Here is a 19,078-nt window from a genome sequence, read left to right on the forward strand (position 1 = left end):
TGTGGTGGCCATTAACCACCAACCCTTTGAACACAAATACAGCATACACATTAGTTGGGCTTGGTCCTGCCTAGAGCAGGGGGCTGGACTCGATGACCTTCTGAGGTCTCTTCCAGCTCTATGGTTCTATGATTCTAGGTAGATTGTGACTAGGATGATGCATTTGCACTGGGGAGAAGGAACCTCCTCATACCACTTTCATATGGGCGGCTCAAAGTTCAGTTACATGTAGGTGTATTTACTTACCCACTTGGTCCCTCTCTAGAGCAGGTAGAAGGGAAATGACCAGAGATTTAGCACCTGTCCTTACTGACTGGCCAGAGTGATGAGGAAAGCTGTGGGACATGCAGATAGAAGTATACATTGATGCTATAGACTAGCAATGAATTACTGTCCCTATAAGCAAGGAGAAAGCAAGGGAGGAATTCAGGCAACGAAGGATGTCTCTTAAGGATACTTCTAGACACGCTAAACATATGTTGTGTGGCAGCACACTTCCACTGCAATGTGTTTAAATACACAGAGAACTAAGCAGGTTGTTCTTCCCTTTTCAGAGATGATTCTGCTCACTGCATTCTTGGTCCTGGCTGCTGTGCTGCAGCAAACCACCGGACAGGTAGGAAGAGTGGGGAACAGGTTTCCAATCCCATGAGAACTGAGAGATTTTTGAAATGTTTCTTGTCCTGAAACAGGGCAAAAGGTAAAAAATTCAAATATTTTTGCATATTGAAAATCTGCACATTTGATTCATGTGATTTGAAATGTTCCACTTCAGGAATTTCAAACCACTTCATTTTGACTGGCCTTTTTTTTCAGGTGGGCAAGTGAAGAACTCAAATGGCACAAGTGTTCAACACAAACTAAAGGCCAGTCAGCAATTAACTGAAGTGAAGGGTCATGTTACCTCTACAAAACGTTGTTTGAGGGTATGTCTTCACTTGCAGCCTAATTTGAACGAGGGCTGCAAATGTAGGCATTCGGAATTGCAAATCAAGCCTGGGATTTAAATATCCCACGCTTGATTTGCATCTTCCCGGCTGGGCACCATTTTTGAAATTTACAAGCCCGAAGTAATTGCCAGGGTCTACACACGGCAGTGAAACGGGCATTCGAAATAAAGCCCTAGTTAAAACTACCTGTTAAACCTCATTGCAGGAGGAATAACAGGTAGTTCGAACTTGGGCTTTATTTCGAACGCCCATTTCACTGCCACATGTAGATGCGGGCAGTTACTTTGGGCTTGTAAATTTCAAAAATGGCACCCGGCCGAGAAGATGCAAATCAAGCGTGGGATATTTAAATCCCGGGCTTGATTTGCAATTCGGAATGCCTACATTTGCAGCCCTAGTTCGAATTAGGCTGCCAGTGTAGACATACCCAGAGAATGGAGACCTTTGCTCTCACCACCTGTTTCTGTCCCTTTCCCTAGGCTCAGCAAGAGAGGATGGTGTGGACCCAGCCAAACAGAATTTAGGAGAGGAATGAACAGAGACAGATCTCTTCAGCTCCTCACTTGATCTGATAGCTCTGTAGGAAAAGATCATGCAGAGATCAGATACAATTTGCCTGCTGCTCTCTGAATTGCTCTAGGAGGGTATGTCTACACTACCACCCTAGTTCGAACTAGGGTGGTTAATGTAGGCATCCGAAGTTGCAAATGAAGCCTGGGATTTAAATTTCCCGGGCTTCATTTGCATCTTGCCGGGCACCGCCATTTTTAAGTGCCCGTTAGTGCGGACTCCGTGCCCGCGGCTACATGCGGCACGGAGTAGGTAGTTCAGATTAGGCTCTCGGATTAGAGACTCCAATTGGCAGCAGAGGGCTTGGGGGATCAGGTTTTCAGTTTCTTTATTATGGGTATCACAAGAAATCATTTTCTGACATAATGCAAATTGACCTGAGGAACTCACTGCCTGTAAACATAACTAAAAGAAAGCATTTACTGCAGTTCAGAAAAGAGGATTGGAAAATATAGAGATAATGAGAGCATCCTTTGCTATATAACGTGGAATGAAAGGTAAAGCAGAGAGAATGTTTCATGGTAAAAACTAACCGGTAACTGTTGGAAGTCAGGATGAAACTTCCCCTATGAGATGGTTAAATCAGAACTGTCCACGATGGACTTCCCTGTGCCTTTCTTTGAAACAGCAGGTACTGACCTCCATCAGAAACAGAGCACTGGGCTAGAAGGACCAATGAGCTAGGCTATGTTATATTTGTTATTCTCTTGCATCACTCTCACAACAGTAGGGGGAAAAAAGAAACTTAAAGCAAAAAATTGAGAGGAGGTTTTAGGACTTATCTAAAACTGCTGCTAACTTTTCCTTTTTTACACCAACTATCCTTCACACTGATGGTGCCCCTTTAAGGTAAATGTAACTAATATTCATTTCATCAAGATAACAAGCAAGCTGGTAGGAACTTAGGGTGATGGTAGGTGTGTCACTAAATTGACACACAGTTGATATGAACTGTTTAAAATTCACAAAGCCTGATAAGAAAATCATTTTGTCTCCTTTTTTTAGTCTCTTCTTCCTTCATTGTAAACTCTGCTCCACACCCATTAATGGCTGTGTCTACACTGGGCCACTTATGCAGCCGCTTTTCTGGAATAAGCTGCAAGCTGTCTACACTGGCCCCTTGAATTTCCGGAAAAGCACTGACGATCTACTGTAAAATTGTCAGTGTTTTTCCAGAAAAACTATGCTGCTCCCGCTCGGTCAAAAGTCCTTTTTCCGGAAAACTGTTCCAGAAAAGGGCCAGTGTAGACAGCACAGTAGTCTTTTCCGGAAAAAAGCTCCGATCGCGAAAATGATGATCGGGACTTTTTTCCAGAAAAGCGTGTCTACATTGGCCACGGACGCTTTTCCAGAAAAAGGGCTTTTCCGGAAAAGCATCCTGCCAATGTAGATGCTCTTTTCCGGAAATACTTATAACGGAAAATTGTTCTGTTTTAGCATTTCCGGAAAAGGGTGCCAGTGTAGACGTAGGGATTGTGTATTGACATGGGAGTTCCCATTCAATGAAATGGCAAATAATGTCTTGTTTGTTCATTGAAGAGAAAGCTGTCGTTGTTCCATGTGTGCTTGTGCAGAGACTACCCCTCCATATTCATCTGAAAGTAATAGCGTGGAAGTTTCATCAGCAGAACTGTGGAAAACACTGGAGGAGGCTAAAGAAGGAGATAAGACAAAACAAAAACTTGGCTGTCTTCCGAATGTGCTTCATTATTCACCCCCTACTAAAGCCTTCCAGTAAAGGAGATGTCAAACACTAGTGTGTAAGAGGGGAAAAAACTAATATGTAATTCACCGGCTGAGCTTACTACAAATTGCAAGAGGTGACAAGCAGAATCTTCTCTGACATCTATTTTGTGGCTATAATCTTCAGCATTTAAAGTTCCAGTCATCAGTGCTACAGATCACCTATCCAGAGGTGGATAGGGGAGATTATATAGGGGGAATGATGCAGAAAACTACAAGAAAACAAACTTGGCATCAATTCTGAGCTTGCAAAAGTCAGAAAGGATTCTCCTACTCCTCCCATCTTTGGTAAAATTGCACTTATGGGACCGCAAGCCAGATATTTAGATCATTTAAAGCAGCATGGCTCCTTTGAAGTCAAAAGACAGGACTATGCAGCACTTTAAAGACTAACAAGATGGTTTATTAGGTGATGAGCTTTCGTGGGCCAGACCCACGAAAGCTCATCACCTAATAAACCATCTTGTTAGTCTTAAAAGTGCTGCATAGTCCTGTCTTTTGTTTCAGCTAGATCAGACTAACGAAGCTATTACCTTTGAAGTCAGTAACACTATGCCAGCTTATTCCAGCTAAGGATCTGGCCATCCACCTCTACATAGATTGTGAGCCTGTGGGTGGGCAGGCCTTCTGTTCAGCATTGTGAAATGTAATGTTCCATCTGACAGCAGGAACTGGGTATATTTAAGAGAAGATTCTTACAAAGAATTATTAAAATCATTTGACATATTCTTTACTCCTGTCACCAACTTCTGTAAATGTTAGTACACTGTAGTACACTGACAGTCACACTTTCTAGTTCAGTTCCACCAAATTTCCAGCTCAATTTTATAATACACACGTGGATACTAACTTGTGTGTTCATTGTAAACTGAAGACAATATTGTTTCAAGGCAATTTCCCCTCTCTTGATATTCACATCTCCACATCAAATGCTGCAAATGAGACATCCCCTCTGACTTGATTAGCCTCATTAACACCAGTCCTACACTTGACAAGTAACTTATGTTGTTCTTATATCTACCTCTGCCTCTGTAATTTCCACTCCAACTAGTCAGATGATGTGGTTTTTACCCATGACAGATTATGACCAGATAAATCTGCCACAGGACACCTCATTGTTTCTGCAGATACAGACTAACATGGCTACCCCTCTGAGATTGTTTCAAGTCATATACTTGAGTAACGTATAACAATGTCCTGTATGTAGCAATAAAAATACTTTAGTCGTTATTTCTGATCTTTGTTTTCATGTTAATGTTCATGGCACTAAAGGTTCTCTGCTGGAGACAAATCCAGAGCATGACCATGCTCAGCAACATCGTACTTCCAAGCAATAAGACTTGTACTAGAGACAAAATTGGCTCATTATTTACAGCGAAGGTTTCTTTGATCCCCACCAGAACATGTGCAGACTGAACATCTTCTGAACAAGTCTTTCACAAGAAAAATATAACACCTAAAACTGAAAAACTGATAAGGAAGACCTCTTGTAAAAGTAATAATTTAAAAGAAGGTTAAGGGATACAAGGAAAATTTGAACAGATGCAACCTTGGGCATGTGGGTAAAAAAAAAAGTATGACCAATTCAGGCTGTACCAAAGATTGGGAACAAGGGGAAGGTAGAGGGAAAGGAAAGGAAAGGAAAGGAAAGGAAAGGAAAGGAAAGGAAAGGAAAGGAAAGGAAAGGAAAGGAAAGGAAAGGAAAAAGGTAAGCTCAGAGAGGATAGGTCCAGGAATGGGTTTTAGCAATGATGGTCAGAGATGTTGTCCATGCTCTGGGTGTCCCCAAACTTCCAACTGACAGAAGCTAGGAGTGGATGACTAGAGATGGATCACTTGAAATTGCTCTGCTTTGTTCATTCCCTCTGGATATGTCTACACTGCAAAGTTAATTAGGAATAACAGCCGTTATTCCGAATTAACTTCCATAAGCAAACCGGTATTTTGAATTAAATTCAAAATAGCAGGGCACTTAATTTGAGTTTGGTAAACCTCATTCTACAAGGAGTAACGCCAAACTCGAATTAGCTAATTCGGAATAAGCACTGTGTAGATACTTAGTCCAAATTAGCTGGCCTCCAGCCTTCCCAGTTTCCCCTGGTGGCCACTCTGGGCCAAACCAAGAAAACTCTTCTCCCTCCCCGCAGGAGCCCTTAAAGGGGCAGACTCTGGCCACAGTGCCTGTGCCAGCTCCAAGCCTGCTGGCCTAGAGCCAGGAGTCACAGCCCTGACCCAGTGGCCCCAAAACAGGAGCCAGCAAGCCACTGGCAGCCAGCCTTCCACTGCACCCCAGGAGCAGTCTGCCAGCTCCTAGGAGCCTGCCAGGGTCTGGAGAAGGCGGGCGCCTTCATGGGCTAGGGTGGAGATCAGAGTGGACCGTACTCAGGTTTGGGGGGATGCCCCCAACGTCCATGATCAAGAAATGATCAAGAAATGTATTTTTATTTGACATCAGGAAGGGGGGTTAGGGAGGGATAAGTAGAAGGACGTGAGGGAGGAATGAGGCACAAGCTCCCAGTGGGGCAGACCAGGGAGGCTCTTAGTGCTCCTCAGGGTGGAAGATCTCCTGCAGGGCCTCCTGGATACTGACAGCGCCCCGATGGACCTCCGGGATGGCAACCTGCAGAAAGTGCAGCCAGGCTCGCAGCAACATGTTCACAAGAAGCACCAGAGTACCCAGAGGCAGCTCTAGCTCCATGCTGAAGAATGCTGTGGTGTCCCGAGTGAAGGCAACCAGAGCACGCAGAGACACAAATGCTTTGCTGTCCCTCATTGAGGCAGGCAAGCAAGCAGGGACCCCTGAGAACTGGCTCCCCAGGGAGCGGGGGGAGGTGTCTATTTAAGCACAGACATCACATAGCCTCAGGCAGCAGCCATACACAGACCTTCCTGACCTGATGCCTTGCCTGACCTGGTTCTGGATGGCCTTAAATCCAATTCTGTGTCCAGTCCAATGCTAATTCAAGCTGCATTTTGTGTGTAGACACATTAATTCGAATTAGCATAATTCAAATTAACTATTTTGAATTAAGATAACTCGAATTAATGCTGTAGTGTAGACATACCCTCTGATACATCTGGTTACAGTCCACTGTCAGAGACAGGATGCTGGGCTGGATGGACCCAGTGTAACTCTTATGGATCCCTCATATTCTCATAGACTCAGACTCCAGGGTCAGAAGGGACCATTATGATCATCTAGTCTGACCCCCTGCACAGTGCAGGCCACAAAATCTCACCCACCCTTCCTAGAATAACCCTCTCACCTATATCTCAGATATTGAAGCCTTCAAATACTTTGAAGACCCCAAGATGCAGAGATCCTCTAGCTGTGATCTGTACCCCATGCTACAGAGGAAGGCGAAAAACCTCCAGGGCCTCTGCCAATCTACCCTGGAGGAAAATTCCTTCCCGACCCCAAATATGGCGATCAACTAAACCCTGAGCATGTGGGCAAGACTCATCAGCCAGACACCCAGAAAGTTCTCTATAGTAACTCCTATCATCCCTCCATTGACCTATTTCCCACTGATAATGAATGGTCAATTAGATACCATTTTAGTTCAAGGCTGAGTCTCAGCTGACTTACTCCTCAAGGCCCTAGTCCTACCCAAGTATGGGAAACACCTTTGAATGCACATTCTGGGCTGGGTAAGCAGACTTTGAGGCTGGCTGTCCTCAGATTTAACCTGCAGCAACCCAGCACAGAAAGTCCCCAGTTCACTGCAACAGGGCTTAGACGTATGTAATAATCATGGACTGCTGCCCTCACTCACTGGGTTTTGTGAGCCAGTGGATCTCTGCAGTTCATGGACCTGTCCCACCTACTACACCCACTCCCTTTTCTTTGCTGCCAAGATGTGGGACACTGTGGAGCAGGGACTCTCAGCCTTTTTCCTTTTGAGCTACCCAATCCCCAACATGCTATACAAATTCCATAGCCCACACATGCCACAACAACTGCTCTACTGTATATTAAAAGCCAGGGCCAATGCTAGGGGGTAGCAACCAGAACAATTGCCCAGTGCCTCATGCCACAAGGGACTCAGCAAAGTGAAATTGCTTCATCTTTAGCTCAGGGAGGAGGGACTCACACTTCAGCTTTAGCTCTGACCAGCAGAGCATGGGATTCGGTTTTCTGCCCTGGGCCTCAGTGAGTCTAATGTTTGCTCTTCTCTTTGATTTATTTGGGTGGATCCTCTGAATCCTGAATCCCGATCACAGTCCCCCTTGGAATTCCTGTTGCTCTAGAGTTCAATTTTGTATAGGAAGCTCCATACCAGAGGCTAACCTCTCTACAGTGTGTCACAGCAGTCCCGCTTTTTTTGCAGGCCTCTGCAATTCCAATAGGAGGCAAAATGTAACCATGGATACCAATAGGGCTGCCCAGTAAGCCCAATTCCACTAGCCCGCCCCCCCCCCCCCACAAAAGTACCAAAGAGACAAAGACATTCTAACAAATCTACTGAGGCTATGTCTAGACTGCAGGCTTCTTTCGAAAGAGGCTCTTTTGAAAGAGAGCGTCTAGACTGCACGGAGAAATTTCGAAAAAGCGGCTTGCTTTTTCGAAAGAAAGCATCCAGTGAGTCTGGATGCTCTCTTTTGAAGAAGCCCTATTTACATTGAAGAACGCCTTCTTTCGAAAGAGGAACTTTCGAAAGAAGGCGTTCTTCCTCGTGAAATGAGGTTTACCGCCATCGAAAGAAAAGCCGCGTTCTTTCGAATTAATTTCGAAAGAACGCGGCTTGAGTCTGGATGCAGGGGAAGTTTTTTCGAAAAAAGGCTACTTTTTTCGGAAAAACCCCTGAGTCTGGACACAGCCTAAGGGAATAGAGGCCGTACAAGAGATTCTGAGCCTATTTCTCTTCTCACTATTTGTTGAAGCTCCATTGACTTTACTGGCATTACTTCTCCTCTGCTGCAGTTTCAGAGGACACTCGTGTTCTTTGTTTTATCTAAGCCACAGGAGCAAGAAGATTTCAAGCTGCCTCCTCAAAACATAATGAGGACTGGGCAAGAACTGAACATTTTCTGCCTCCCACAAGAGCTGCACAATTGCTGTCCTGAGCATCTCCTCCTCCTCCAGGTACAACCAGTATTTCTCCAGTTGTGCAACTACTGTCAAAAAACCAAAGTTGCTTAGACAATGTACAAATACCCCACCCGGAGAGAATGCTTGGTTAGGTTTAGTCATTTAAATCCATAGGTTTTTTCCAAAGGTATTTCAATTTTTCAAAAATCATATTTCTAAGTAAGAATGGGGACCTTGTGGACAGGCAGTATCTGTTTTTTCCTTAGAAAATCTCTCTCCCTTGGTCTTCCTCTCCCCACTCAGTTTCCTTCTTTAATATATTATTTTTATTCATATTCTACCAGATCCTCCACTTCATAAGTGTGATGGGATGCTCTGGTGCCACGCTGTAGATCAGCCTGTGGGCCCCTCCCTCACGGCCTTGCCGGGCATGCTCCCTGGTGAGCAGCACTATAAAAGGCCCTGAGACAGCTCGCTCAAGGATGACCGCTGAAGGGAAAGGATCTACAGAGCCAGCTCCAGAGCCAGAGGAGCCCACACAACCTGAACTGATGCCGCTACAGCCCTGGCAGAAACCGCCACAGCGACAGCAACAGACAGGGGGGAGGTATGGCAGCAGAGAGATGCAAGGAGGTAGGAAGCAGCCCAGGGTGGGGAATGGCACTCCCCACAGCAAGATGAGGGAAGGAACCCGTGGCTGACCAAGCAGTGGACTGAGCCACTGCTAACAGGGCCCTGGGCTGGGACCCAGTGGAGTGGAAAGATGACACCAGATCCCAGTCCTGGAGGAGGAGACCCAGTGGGAGCAATGCAACTGCCACCCATTCACTTGACTAAGACACGACTCGGCAATGACCCTGAGGCTTTCCTTGTTACCTTTGATAGGCTAGTGATGGTAGCTAGATGGCCTGAGGAACTCTGGGCTACCATTCTGGCCCCATATCTGATGGGCCCTGCCCAAGTGGCGTTTCTCAACCTAGACCCCAGGGATGCCTTGGATTACCATAAGATAAAGGGGGCAATACTGGACCAAAAGGGTGTCCCCGCTGAAAAGTACTGGCAGCGGTTTCGACAGGAGAAGTATCCCCTAGAGTCAGGCCCCGTGCGGTGGTACAGAGACTCTGCAACTTCTGCTGGTGGTGGGTGGAGCCTGAGAAGAAGACAGGGGACCAAGTGGCGGAGGCGATGGTCCTGGAGCAATTTCTGCAAATTCTCCCAGCAGGGGAGGAGGAGAAGGCGGCGGAGGGAGGAAATGGTTATGCCGACGTCACCCCACTTCCCTCAACAAAGCCATGACCCTCATGGAGGAATTTATGGCTGCGTAAGATCCAGAGGCAAAGGGAAAAGGCACCAGGGAACACCCGGCTCCAAGACCTCGGACAGGGGAACACAACAGCCCATGAGACTCCAGGACCCCAAGGAGCTACTTCACCTCATCACAGCAGAGGGAAGCAAGGAGGAGATGGCCATTGGGAAGTCAAACCTGGGAATGAGACATGATAGCCCAGCTAAACGATGCAGGGAGAAAAGAGCCAGTGAAGTCAGAAGGAGCAGATAGTAACCGCTACTGTAAATGTGGACAAGAGGAGCACTTTCGCCGAGACTGCCTCCACAGGACTGTAGCTATGGGCAAGTACTAACAGCAGGGCATAGAGCTAGGGGACGGGACCTGACAAAGGTAGTAGCCTACATAGTGGTAGAAGGGATGCCAACTTTAGTCCTCGTCAATTCTGGGTGCAGCCAGACTTTGGTCCAGGCCATGAAAAACCCTGAACCTGCGGGAGCCCCCATCCTGATGCACCCCTCACTCCTACCTCACAGCCTGGGTGCAGTTGTCAAACAACTGAGAAGAGGCCATTTGCAGAGTGGAGTTGGCGCCACAACTAGCTTAGCCTGTGATTTTAGGCCAGGATTGCCAGGGCTTCCAGAGGATAATTTTGGGAGTGGAATCAGCAAGAGCCACCCGATGTTGGAGGTCAAGAGGGAAGGTGGGTGATGATCACCCACTGGGACGAGAGGAACCCAGACAGGGACTCCAGCACTGGGCCAGAGAGCTCTCCCCAACAGGATCCTGGGGGAGGTGGATGGTTGGAAACTGAAGCCGAGTGGCTGGAGATGGAGGGAGACTTCCTACGCAAACAGTGGGAAGACCCCACGTTAAGTCGAGCCTGGGAGCAGGTGACAGAATCCGTGACAGGAGGGGATGTGGTGGAGCAGAGACCTCAAGGCCCCTGATTTGAGGTACGGGAAGACTATCTACACTAAACAGACAAGACCCTCAAACCCGAGGGGAGGTGTGGCAACTCCTGGTCCCCAGTATAGGTGGTTTGTACTGAAACTGGCCCACGCAAACACTTGGACTGGGCACCGGAGCCAGGAAGAGACTTTACAAGTGTGACCTAAAGGTTCTTCTGGCCAGGGATACACCGGGAGTTTCGCAATTTTTGTGAAACCTGACCTGAATGCCAGAAGACCAGCAAAAAGGGAACACCCAAAGCCCTGTGGGTAGCCCTGCCAGTGGTAGGGGTCCCCTTTGAGAGGATTCATAGAATCATAGAATACTAGGACCAGAAGGCACCTTGAGAGGACATCGAGTCCAGTCCCCTGCCACCATGGCAGGACCAAATACTGTCTAGACCATCCCTGATAGACATTTATCTAACCTACTCTCAAATATCTCCACAGATGGAGATTCCACAACCTCCCTGGGCAATTTATTCCAGTGTTTAACAACCCTGACAGTTAGTTACGTTTTCCTAATGTCCAACCTAAACCTCCCTTGCTGCAGTTTAAGCCCATTGCTTCTTGTTCTATCCTTAGAGGCCAAGATGAACAAGGTTTCTCCCTCCTCCTTATGACACCCTTTTAGATACCTGAAAACTGCTATCATGTCCCCCCTCAGTCGTCTCTTTTCTAAACTAAACAAACCCAATTCTTTCAGCCTTCCTTCACAGGTCACGTTCTCTAGACCTTTAACAACCTCTTGTTGTTCTTCTCTGGACCTTCTCCAATTTCTCCACATCCTTCTTGAAATGCGGTGTCCAGAACTGGACACAATACTCCAACTGAGGCCTAGCTAGTGCCGAGTAGAGTGGAAGAATGACTTGTCATGTCTTGCTCACAACACACCTGTTAATACATCCCAGAATCATGTTTGCTTTTTTTGCAACAGTATCACACTGCTGACTCATATTCAACCTGTGGTCCACTATAACCCCTAGATCCCTTTCTGCCATACTCCTTCCTAAACAGTCGCTTCCCATTCTGTATGTGTGAAACTGATAGTTCCTTCCTAAGTGGAGCACTTTGCATTTGTCTTTATTAAACTTCATCCTGTTTACCTCAGACCATTTCTCCAATTTATCCAGATCATTTTGAATTATGACCCTATCCTCCAGATTAGTCTCAACCCCTCCCAACTTGGTATCATCTGCAAACTTCATAAGCGTACTTTCTATGCCAATATCTAAATCATTGATGAAGATATTGAACAGAGCCGGTCCCAAAACAGACCCCTGCGGAACCCCACTTGTTATATCTTTCCAACCGGATTGTGAACCATTAATAACTACTCTCTGGTTATGGTTATCCAGCCAGTTATGCACCCACCTTATAGTAGCCCCATCTAAGTTGTATTTGCCTAGTTTATTGGTAAGAATCCAGGAGTGAGTGGCAGAGTCCTATTGTGCTGGTCTCAAAGTCGGAGGGCCCGATAAGGTTTTGTATTGACTTAAGAAAAGTAAACGCCATATTGCGATTCGACGCCTATTCAATGACAAAGGTCGATGAGCTACTAGAGCGTTTGGGAGGACTGAAGTATATCTCCATCCTCAACCTAATGAAGGGGTACTGGCAGATCCCATTGACACCAGTCTCCAAGGAGAAGACAACCTTTCCCACCCCCTTCTGCTTGTTTCATTTCTGTTACTCTGCCTTTCGGTATACATGGGGTGGCGGCAACTTTCCAACAGCTGATGAACTGACTACTGCAACCCGACCATCAATATGCAACAACCTATATTGTTGATACAGTGATATACAGCCAGACGTAGGCCAAGCATCTTCAACATCTGGGGCGATCTTACAAATGCTGGGGGAAACTGGACTTACAGCAAATCTGAGCAAGTGCTATCTGGGGAGATGTGAAGTGACCTCTCTCGGCTACATGGTAAGACACGGGACTCTGTAGTCCCTCATAGATAAAGTGCAAGCCCTAAAAGACTACACAGCACCCATGACAAAGACACAGAAACAGGTGAGGCAATTCTTGAGGTTGGCGGGGTATTACCAATGTTTCATGCCAGACTTCGCCACTCTGGCGGCCCCCCTGTCTGACCTGACCAAAAATTCGCAGCCCCGAAAAGTCCAGTGGTCAGACGCACGTGAGCGAGCCTTTCAAGCCCTCAAAGATTGCCTAATGAATGCTCCCTTGTTATTCCAGCCTGCTTTTGAGAAGCTTTTTATCTTTTAGACGGATGCATCAGAAGTGGGACTGGAAGCCATGTTGTCCCAGGAGAGTGGGGGAAAAGAGCACCCCATCCTGTACATGAGTAGGAAGCTATTCCCCAGAGAGCAGAGGTATTCTACGATAGAGAAGGAGGCCCTAGCGGTAAAATGGGCCATCAATGCCTGGAGATACTACTTACTAGGCAATTCCTTCCAGCTGATCACTGACCACGCCCCATTGAGATGGCTCAACGGTATGAAAGAGACCAACCCACAGATAATGAGGTGGTACTTCTCACTGCAGCCCTACATCTTCAGTGTCACCCACCGACCAGGTAAGATGCATACAAATACGGACTTCTTTTCTTGTGCTATAGGGGAGGAACCCAATCCTGAACAGGCCACAGCTACCCGCTTAAGCAGGAAGGTGTGTGACGGGGTAGATCACTCACTCCCTGGTGAGCAGCACTGTAAAAGGCCCTGAAACAGCTCACTCGGGGTTGACCATTGAAGGGGAAGGTCCTGCAGAGCCAGCTCCAGAGCCAGAGGAGCCCACGTAGCCTGAACTGATGCTGCAGCCGCTACAACCCCAGAAGCAACTACTGCTGCCACAGCAACAGCCCCAGCCTCGGAGACAGGGGAGAGGTACAGCAGCCTATGGACTAAGCTGCAGGGCTGTATTTACCCCAAGAGGGGAACCTTCTATGGACTAGGTTGTAGGGCCGTATTTACCCCAAGAGGAGAACCTGATATGAACTAGGTCTCAGGGCCATATTTACCCCAAGAAGGGAGCCTGAGATTTACTAGGCCTCAGGGCCGTATTTGCCTCAATAGGGGAGCACCATAGAGACCGAGCCCCAGGGCAGTATTCTCCTGGACAGGGGGTAGTGTCTGAGACCCAAACGCCAGCCATTGGGCCGCACAGACCCTGATAGGTGGACCCACGGGGGTATTTTAATGGTGGGACCCCACTCAAGGAAGCCACACCCCTCAGCAATAAGGCACTGGACAAACAATAGACTTTCTTCTAAGTTTGTTTAAACCAGGACACATGCAGCAGTAGGTATCACAAAAGAGATTCAGCAGAGGAAAAAAGGCAATAGAAACAGCAATAGGAGAAGTCACTGGCTCGCACCAGCATTATCCAGAGTTAGAATCATCAAAGATATCAGAAGCTAATAATATTGTCTCATTGCCTATCAACTTAATCATTATCACTTACCCTGTTTCCCTGGCTATTTTTCTCTGCCCCTCTCCTCTGGAGACTATAAAGCCAATAATGTTAGAGTTGATATTTGAAAGATTAGACAAAATTAGATCACCTAGTCCCATTCCAGATCATGATGCTGATGGGCACAGGGTACAATCAAATGGGCATGTCTACACAGCAGGGCTAAAGACAAAATAAGCTATGCAACTTGAGCTATGTCAATTGCGTAACTTAAGTCGAAATATCCTATTTTGGCTTTCGGGGCTGTCTACACAGCAGGAAGTCTGAGAGAGCACTCTTCCTGCAACTTCCCTTATTCCTCATTCCTTATTCCTCCAGCTCAACATTATTTCGGCATTATGTCAAACTAACTGCTTGTAGTGTAGAGGCGGACGATGTTATTTTGGAATAACGTCATTTATTCCAAAATAACACTGCTCTGTAGACGTACCCAAGAGGCTTATCTTATTTGAAGATAAACCTCTCTCCATGGGCTTACATTTATGACTTATTTAAAGACTTGTTTGTGTACGTTACTGTCACTGCCAGGGTGGAATAGATTCTCACTAGAGATGGGCATGATTGAGGCAGAGCAGCAAGGCCAGGCAGGGAGGGTTAGGGAAGAAGATGAGGCTTGTACAATCTTAAGTCAGATCATGCTCCTGGGAGATCCTAAATGCAAACCCCAAGTTATGCCTAGAGCAAATGTGGTTGCTTTCTCTCTCTCACTTTCACTCTCTCACACCCCCACTCCCTGCTGGCTATGGAGATGAGGTTATTTGGTTAGAACTGCAGCAGAGGGTGAGTTGTAGGATGACTATAGATAGGGATGATTGGAAAAATGGATTTTCTACCCTGCAAAATATTTTGAGATTTCATTTTTTCCACCATCTTTAATTGGGGAAAAAGCCCAAAATTTGAAAGTTATATACCCCACACCTCCTACCATTATCATTTCATCCATCTTTTCAATGTTGATTTTTTATATACACAAAATAAAGTACTTTCAAAATGAAAAAAAGTGAACATTTTTCATTCTGAGGGTGTCAAAATGGGCTGTCATAAGAAGATTTTACCAATCCTTTTGGAGAAAGATGTTTTGGATAAATTGATATTACCTCATGAAAAATTTTTGTTCGGAAAACTGCTTTCAATGATGTTTTCAACTAGTTCTAACTAGAGGCATAGACATACCAATACACATAAATGATAACAAGGCAGGAAATGATACCTCATGTAAATTACACACACAAATTATGAACCATTCGACTCTGCAATGCACTTTTCTGAAAGGGGAGCAATCATCTAATCAGATTGAGATGGTGGCTAGCTAATTAAAGTGCAAGCCGCAATTCAACCATAGGCATTGGCATTACAAATGTCTAGTGGGATAAACCTGGTAAACACTCCCTAACTTGATTGCTCAAAAATCAGGAGTCAGGGTCTCCCAAAATCAAGTCACTTAAAAATATATAGGCAGGTGCTCTGATTATTTGCCTTCTAGTTTTCAACTCTATAAAGTTCACATTTGTCTGCTTTTTCTCTGCAGTCATGAGGGCTAGAAACTTTTTTTAATTCTCATAATCATGAGTCAAGTTGTGGCTTGAAGGAAAACAACAAATATCACTAGAGCTGCCACCTGTGAGCTTGGATAAGAGGAAGAACATATGGAAAGCATAGCTTTAAACCTACAGTGAGAAATGAATGTGGAACAGAACATGGAAAGTTAGCTGTGGGAAATCTAAAGATTCTTAAAAATACATAGGATGGGAAAGTGTGTGGGTTGTTTGGTTGGTTTTTCTTTTTGGCTGAATAAATATCCATTTTCCAATTCATTTATCCATAACTGGCCAAGACAAAGCTTTCTGAGATTAATAATTAATCTGGAAAAGAAAAAGGAGATTTCCAGTTGGCTGCCATCAGGCAATTTGCAGGATGTTTTGGAGCAGTTTGAGTATGTAACAACTGCACTTGACATAGTCAGGGCTGGAAGAAAGCATATTTTCTAATAACTAAGGGCATGTCTAGAGTACATGGCTCCATCGACAGAGCCATATAAACTAGTTTACCCGGCATAGGCAAAGACACAGGGATTTAAATAATCCCCGCTTCATTAAAATAAACATGGCCACCATGCTGTGCCAACAATCAGCTGATCCAGCACAGCGTAGCAGTCTAGATGTGGATCTGTCAGCTGGGGAAGCCTTTGCCGACCGATCCCTTATGCCTTGTGAAACGAGGCTTACAGACTCAGTAGGCAAAGGCTTTCCTAGTCGACGGAGCCATGTAGTCTAGACATACCCTTAGTGACAAGGAAAGTTTTAGAAATTCTCTTGTTAAACAGTTATATAGGAAAGTAAGAAGATTTCTGGGGAAAGAATTCCACAAGTGCAAGAGCTACAGTTTTAAGACAAAACAAATCAATGATCATTAAAATTCTGGTTTAACAGAGAACTTGTAGAAGAGCCTTAAGATGTGGAGAGAAACAAAATCAGAGGTAAAGAAAAACTTATTTTCAAGGAAAAAATGATTGAAAGGAAATAGAGCAAAAGAATGACTATTCATCTAGAACCAGACATTTAAGAGGACATGGGGCTACCCTTAAAACCGTACTCACTTCAAAGGAAGTCCTCAGATCCTGAGTCAGGAAAACGTTTAAGCATATATGTGAGCCCCTCTCTAGTCACAGGAAGCCAGTTAAGCACATGCTTAATTTTAAGCTTTGGCTTCACCAAAATGAGAATGTCTCAAACACATACTGAAGTGATTCTGTCTCAGGTCACTCTATCTGCCACTGGGGCGCCCTCTTCTGGCCACTCTGGGCATTAGCACCTTCGTGTGTTCCACCCCCCTCTGGCGCGTACTTCACCCTTCTCTGCAACTTGTCACTCCAGCCAGGCCACTATACATTCTATCCTCTTCTGGGGTGTCAAGGCCTTGCACGGCAAATGGTCCCACGCATTCTACTGCCTGGCCTTGTGCCATTTCCCCAATACCTATTAAGGGAACCAGGATCTATCCTCTGCTCCAGGGTCCACTTCAGGGACTCGCTGATGAGCAGCCAAGCCTTTCTGCTTTTCCCCAGAAACTTTTCTACATCTCTGGTTCTCTTCCCCTTCTCTGGAACCTATGAGTATCTTTCCCAGATCTGAGGCAGAACTCTGTGTAGCTTGTCTGTCACTCACCCCCAGAAGCTTGGCCAATAAACAAATTTACCTCAAGGATCTTGTCCCTCTAATATCCTGGGACTGACAGCTACTACAACACTGCATTCAATATTGAATAACACGGGTCTGAGAACTTTTCCCAGTGACTCATGAATGGAGCTCTAAAAGGTATAATTAAAATGGTAGAACTTAACTTCTAGAAAGGAGTTCCAAATTTGATTTAACATCTCCAAGTGATGAAGAATCTGCCTCATCCCTTTGTAAATTACTCCAGTGGCTAATTACTTGCACTTCCAAATGTGTGCTTTAATTTCATTTCGAATGTTAGTAGCCTCAGTTTTCAAACAACTGGAACTTGTTATGCCTTTCTGTATTGCACTAAAGATCACTTCTCCATATATGGGATGGTCTAGACTGTATTTGGTCCTGCCATGAAGGCAGGGGACTGGACTCGATGACCTCTCAAGGTCCCTTCCAGTCCTAATATTCTATGATTCTATATTGCACATAGAGACTGATCAAGTAACTCTGAACTTTCCCTTTGACAAGCTAAATATATTGAGCCCCTTCAGTCTCTCACTGTAAAACATTTTCCAGACCTCAAAACACTTCTATGTCGTTCCTTGGAATCCTTTGCCATTTTTCTACATCCTTCTAAAGTGTAGATACCAAAAATGTAACCCAGTATTTCAGTAGTGGTCTTACGAATGCAATGTACTGAGACCATACCATCATCCTACCTCCACTCAATATTTCCTGGCTTATTCAACCAAAGATCACATTTACTCTTTCAGCCACAGCCTCACACTGGGAATTCATAACATTTAGTTATCTATGGTGCAGTGACCCCTAAGTCCTTTTTGGGGTCACTGTCGTTCTAAAGATAATTCCCTCGTCTGCAAACAAAGATTACATTATTTTTCCCTCTGTGTGTAGATAGAAACCTTGCATTTGTTTGCATTAAAATTCATGTTTTTGTGGCTGTGCCCACGTTTCCAAACTTCTCCGTATTAGCAGTCTGCCATCATCAATATTCACCACTCCCTTGATCCATGTCATCAGCAGATTTTATTAGCCATTATTTTATATTTTGTTAAAAATCATTGATAAAAATACTGACTCGATTTGGGCTGAGAAACAATCCCCATGGAACCTGACTAGAAATATCGCCTCTTTTTGAGAGCCCCATTAACAACTGTGCTTTGAAATCAATCAGTAAATCAGTTCTTAGGCCACTGTTAATTAAAGCAGATGAGAAACTGGTTCTGGGATGTTTGTGGGAGACGTGGGAGAAAAAAAAGCCTGTTTCAGGTGATTTATCCATAATCGGAGAGCAAAGTTCCCACATTAGACCCTGGACAAAGCCTGTATCAGGCTGCTAACCCAGAATGAAGTGAGCTTAGGCAATAATTAAATAAATCAATAATGTCATCTTGACCCTGGAACATTTCATACTTCCCCTTTTAGTCAGTCAGCTCCTATTTTGAGTGGGTCTCCTCCCACCAGGGGCGATAGAATCTCAGAAAGTATGCAATTATTAGAGAGGAAAAAATCCTAATAAATCACTCCCAGGAAATTTTTTTAAAATAATACTAAACTTCACTTGGTATAATGAGACTAGAGTCTAGGACTGACCCAGTTTGCCTAATTCAGCTGAAGACCCTCACAGTTGGTTGGTTGTCTTCTTCTTCAGCAGTCATTTCTTCACAGGAGACTACCTGCTAAATCTCTTGAGCAAAGATTTAAGAAATCATTATAAATATCTAACTTGCTGAGCTTTATTATAATGGCAAAACCATTACTGGAAACAATGCCCTTAGATTTCCCTCCCCGATGCCAATTAAATGGTTATTGGTATTATTGTATTTATGGTCTGGAACAAAAGAGAAAGTCTTCACTATATAACCAATTTTCAAATAGCCCTACACAGGTGAGGATAATCTGGGCCATGTCCTTTAGC

General features: G+C 45.1%; 1 protein-coding gene across 3 annotated transcripts in view; it reads left to right on the forward strand.

The window, feature by feature from the left end:
• Nucleotides 1-19,078, forward strand: part of LOC102459532 (cysteine-rich venom protein-like) — a 44,098-nt gene that overhangs the window by 913 nt on the left and 24,107 nt on the right. The window contains exon 2 of one of the 3 annotated variants that reach the window (XM_089777013.1): nt 555-616. Coding sequence is in view for 2 of the 3 variants with exons in the window: in XM_075923363.2 (XP_075779478.2) it covers nt 12,797-13,076 (280 nt within the window). In the remaining variant the exon portion in view is untranslated. Of the gene's footprint in view, nt 1-554; nt 617-12,073; nt 13,077-13,097; nt 13,387-19,078 lie in introns of those variants that run through there. The other 2 variants (XM_075923363.2, XM_075923364.2) reach the window with 2 other exon arrangements.

The sequence above is a fragment of the Pelodiscus sinensis genome, chromosome 3 (assembly GCF_052426305.1).
Source record: "Pelodiscus sinensis isolate ZL-2025 chromosome 3, ASM5242630v1, whole genome shotgun sequence".
Classification (NCBI taxonomy): Eukaryota; Metazoa; Chordata; order Testudines; family Trionychidae; genus Pelodiscus; species Pelodiscus sinensis.